The 5,000-nt window shown below is 50.3% G+C and overlaps 1 protein-coding gene across 6 annotated transcripts in view; it reads left to right on the plus strand.

Moving 5' to 3' along the window:
- Positions 1–5,000, plus strand: part of edc4 (enhancer of mRNA decapping 4) — a 40,630-nt gene that overhangs the window by 13,501 nt on the left and 22,129 nt on the right. For 3 of the 6 annotated variants that reach the window (XM_061246524.1, XM_061246526.1, XM_061246528.1), the window contains exons 11-15: positions 267–366; positions 2,270–2,450; positions 3,127–3,190; positions 3,760–3,851; positions 4,640–4,839. In XM_061246524.1, coding sequence (XP_061102508.1) covers positions 267–366; positions 2,270–2,450; positions 3,127–3,190; positions 3,760–3,851; positions 4,640–4,839 — 637 coding nt within the window. The remainder of the gene's footprint in view (positions 1–266; positions 367–2,269; positions 2,451–3,126; positions 3,191–3,759; positions 3,852–4,639; positions 4,840–5,000) is intronic. The other 3 variants (XM_061246527.1, XM_061246529.1, XM_061246525.1) reach the window with 2 other exon arrangements.

Here is a 5,000-nt window from a genome sequence, read left to right on the forward strand (position 1 = left end):
TGACCACCAGGCTTTCTCCAGACCCCTGTAACTGTGTTCCCTCCTTCCTTCTCCAGACCCCTGTAACTTGTGTTCCCTCCTGCTTTCTCCAGACCCCTGTAACTTGTGTTCCCTCCTGCTTTCTCCAGACACCTGTAACTGTGTTCCCTCCTGCTTTCTCCAGACCCCTGTAACTGTGTTCCCTCCTGCTTTCTCCTGACCACTGTAACTGTGTTCCCTCCTGCTTTCTCCTGACACCTGTAACTGTTCCCTCCTGCTTTCTCCAGGTTTTCTCCAGACCCCTTCAACTCATCAGTGATGCCCAGCCTGAAGGCCAGCCTGGACCTCTCAGCTGATTACCTCATCCTCACTGACGTGCAGCGGAAGGTGAGGGGTCAGAGGTTAGAGGGCAGGGTGCTGACCAAGAGTGGTTATGCAGGGGTTAAGACCATTATGACATCACAGAAATGAGTTCCACCAATCACAGAGTATATTGATTAGAATGAAGAGAACCACGGCAAGGGTGGTTGGTGGATACTTTCTGGCAACTTGGCTCATAATTGCAGGGAACCAGGAAGTATGGTGTGAGAATCCACTAGTCTACTTTACTCTGTCAGTGTTATGTTGGATCTTACTAAGCTAAAAATGTAGTACTCTCCTCCTTGCCAGACCCTCTTCATCGAGTTTTAAACCCTATATCAATATTCATGTTGAAACAGCCTCATCAATAAATCAGTGAATAACTTTTTTCCTTCACAGTTCAGATAAACTATTTATTCAGACCACTCATGTTTACTACAAAACACACATCATAAATGATTTGTTTTGCTGTGATAGATGTGTGGTGCGTAACTTAACCGATTATGACGCCTGATCGTCAAATAACCTGCTGGGTTCATAAAGACTCATAAGACAGTCTTTGTACTTTGATGATAGATATATAAAAAAAAGGCATTGTCTAATTTCTTCTGATGGTAGGGTCGCTCTAGGAAGTAATCAAATTTCACACTGAAAAATGTAAGTTCAGGTGGTTTGTTAAACTCTGAAAAGGGTCATCTTAGATACAAGGACAGCAATGTCCCACCCCTAGTTCTGACCAGGGTGATTGGTGGAGCGTCTCTGGTTTCTCCCAATAAGGTGACGTCATGGTGGTCTTTTCCCAATGTTATTGTCCATTCACTGACAGGACCAGTGTCCTCAGTTTGGGAACCCGCCCTGGACGCCAGAGGCACAGGCTGTTGCTGCTTTTGGGATGAGGGATGGGTTTCTGTTTGGGTTTGGGTTTGGGTTTGGGTATAGTGAGGTTTCTGGTTGAGGTTTGGATTTGGGTAGAGTGAGGTTTCTGGTTGAGGTTTGGGTAGAATGAGGTTTCTGGTTGAGGTTTGGGTAGAATGAGGTTTCTGGTTGAGGTTTGGATTTGGGTAGAGTGAGGTTTCTGGTTGAGGTTTGGGTAGAATGAGGTTTCTGGTTGAGGTTTGGATTTGGGTAGAGTGAGGTTTCTGGTTGAGGTTTGGGTAGAATGAGGTTTCTGGTTGAGGTTTGGGTAAAGCGGGTTTCTGGTTGAGGTTTGGGTAAAGCGGGTTTCTGGTTGAGGTTTGGGTAAAGCGGGTTTCTGGTTGAGGTTTGGGTAAAGTGTGTTTCTGGTTGAGGTTGAGGCTTGGATTTGGGTAAAGCAGGTTTCTGGTTGAGGTTTGGGTAAAGCAGGTTTCTGGTTGGGGTTTGGGTAAAGCGGGTTTCTGGTTGAGGATGGGGTAAAGCGGGTTTCTGGTTGAGGTTTGGGTAAAGCGGGTTTCTGGTTGAGGTTTGGGTTTGGGTAAAGCGGGTTTCTGGTTGAGGTTGGGGTTTGGGAAAAGCGGGTTTCTGGTTGAGGTTGGGGTTTGGGTAAAGCGGGTTTCTGGTTGAGGTTGGGGTTTGGGAAAAGCGGGTTTCTGGTTGAGGTTGGGGTTTGGGAAAAGCGGGTTTCTGGTTGAGGTTGGGGTTTGGGTAAAGCGGGATTCTGGTTGAGGTTGGGGTTTGGGTAAAGCGGGATTCTGGTTGAGGTTGGGGTAAAGTGGGATTGTGGCTGAGGTTGGGGTAAAGCGGGATTGTGGTTGAGGTTTGGGTAAAGCGGGTTTCTGGTTGAGGTTGGGGTAAAGCGGGATTGTGGTTGAGGTTTGGGTAAAGCGGGATTGTGGTTGAGGTTTGGGTAAAGCGGGTTTCTGGTTGAGGTTTGGGTAAAGCGGGTTTCTGGTTGAGGTTTGGGTAAAGCGGGTTTCTGGTTGAGGTTTGGGTAAAGCGACCCCTCTGGCAGGTCCTGTATGTGATGGAGCTGAGGCAGGACCAGGAGAACGGCCGGGCCGGCTTCACGGCGGTGTCTGAGTTCCTGCTCACACACCCCGTCCTCAGCTTCGGCATCCAGGACGTGAGCCGCAGCCGCCTGCGTCACACCGAAGTGCTTCCCCCGGAGGAGGAGAGCGAGAGCATGACCACAGGTGGGTTCCGCCTTCCTGTGCTGCTCTCATACTGCACTACTGACACACTCATGCGCACACACACACCACCACACATTCACACACACACCACCACACACTCACACACACCACCACACACTCTCACACACACGCACAGGCACACTCACACACGCGCACAGGCACACTCGCACACGCGCACACACCACCACACATTCACACACACACGCGCACAGACACTCACACTCATGCGCACACACATACTCACACGCACAGGCACACTCACACACACGCGCACAGGCACACTCGCGCACAGACACGCTCACACACACTCACACACACCACCACACATTCACACACACACGCACAGACACACTCACACACACTCACACACACCACCACACATTCACACACACGCACAGACACACCCCCACACGCTCCACACACCACCACACATTCACACACACACGCACAGACACACCCCCACACGCTCACACACACCACCACACATTCACACACACGCACAGACACACGCGCACACACGCTCACACACACCACCACACATTCACACACGCGCACGCTCATACATGCTCATACACATACATCCCCATTCACATGCACACACTCTCAACTCCATAGATGATGATTTCATTGGAAGCGTATTTGTATGATGTCTTGTCCTTTTTTGTTTGACTTTCAGAAGGAACTCAACCTGTGGAGTCTAAAGCGGGCGTCCAAATCAAACTGTACTGCGTCCACACAAAGTGAGTGGCTTCCTGTTGTTCTGGAGTAGGAACTATAGTTGTGGAAGTTCTTTAATACCACAAGAGCTTTTGCTAGATGGCAGTAACCATCAGTGCCAGGTGCAGTGCCTGTAAAACTATTACTGCTGTATGGCCAAGAGTAATTATTGTGTTATTATTGTTCATTTAGTTGCTGCTGCTACTATTGTTTTCTGTAAATAATTGCTTTGGCAATACTATGATGATGTGTGGCCAGGCCAATAAGGCATTATTTGAATTTCAGTGAGAGAGAGAGAGTGAGAGCAAGGAGAGAGCGAGGAGAGAGAAAAAAGGAGTGGGACAAGAGAGAAAAGGGGGGGGGATGGATACACAGTGGAAAAGAAACTGTGTAGAGAGTTTAACACCATAGTAACAGGATATAACGCATTCTCGGAAAATAAGAGAATTTTCCTCAGGTGTGAAATACAGGCTCCAGGTTACCGGGAGATAATGGCTTCATTTGTGAGGGAGGGCCGCTGGTCCTGCCATCTGCACTGAGCTCCACCGTAAAGAGAGCGCCTGCCTCGCTAACCGCTAATCCCTCCCCCCAGGTCCCTCCAGGACGTCCAGATCTGGTTCCAGCCGCAGCTGGTGCCAGGACACGCCCTCATCCTGCCCCAGGCCCCCTCCCAGGATGAATTTGGTGAGTCCCGCTTCCCCGGCCCGGCACCCTCCCACACTGGACCACAGCTCCCTGCGGCAGGGTTAGTTGGGGTCGGTGCTGTTTGATTCGGGCCTGCGAGTGTTAAAGCCCGGTTCTGGCTGACCCATTGAGCTCCTTCTGCTGCTGCCAGGCCCTCCATCGGCCGGGGCTGCTCAGAATGCGTTTATTCCGGACTTTTTCCCTTCACCTTTAGCTGCCTAATGCTAATTTGGCTGGAGGCCATCTGCTTCATCTCTGAAGTCTCGATGAAGCAAATGTTTGTGTCGGGAAGCAGATGCCTGCTCTCTCAGCAGTGTGGACTTCACCTGCCTGGAATATAATCATTGGATATATATAACACATTGCAGAAATTGAGAGAAATATTAGATCAACAATGTCCAGCAATGGGACGAGTATTCGTTATGGTTTTAAGAGTGTGCATCATAGTGTGTGTGTGTGTGTGTGTGTGTGTGTGTGTGTGTGTGTGTGTGTGTGTGTGTGTGTGTGTGTGTGTGTGTGTGTGTGTGTGTGTGTGTGTGTGTGAGTGAGTGTGTGAGTGAGTGTGTGAGTGAGTGAGTGAGTGAGTGAGTGAGTGAGTGAGTGAGTGAGTGAGTGAGTGAGTGAGTGAGTGAGTGAGTGAGTGAGTGAGTGAGTGAGTGAGTGAGTGAGTGAGTGAGTGAGTGCATTTTCATTTTCGTGTGTGTGCCTGTGGGTCTGTATGCGTACTTGTGTGTGCATGTGGTTACCTGTGTGTGTGTGTTTTTATACACGCGTGTGTGTTCCCGCAGGCTTCTCGGACCCCCTGACGGACGTGAGCACAGAGGGGCTGGGCTCTGATAAGGAGTCAGGGCGCAGTTCCCAGAGCGACCTGCAGGGGCTGCCCTCGCTCCCTGCCCCGGCAGACTTCCTGTCCCCCATCAGCGAGGCCAAGCCCAAACTCATGACCCCCGACGCCTTCATGACCCCCAGCGCTTCGGTATGTCAGAAGGTAGAACATGGTCGGAACCGCTCGCTCAGTTCAGAGTGTAGAACATGATCAGAACCGCTCGCTCAGTTCAGAGTGTAGAACATGGTCAGAGAACCACTCGCTCAGTTCAGAGTGTAGAACATGGTCAGAACCGCTCGCTCAGTTCAGAGTGTAGAACATGG

The sequence above is a fragment of the Conger conger genome, chromosome 6, assembly GCF_963514075.1.
Source record: "Conger conger chromosome 6, fConCon1.1, whole genome shotgun sequence".
In the NCBI taxonomy this organism is placed as follows: domain Eukaryota; kingdom Metazoa; phylum Chordata; class Actinopteri; order Anguilliformes; family Congridae; genus Conger; species Conger conger.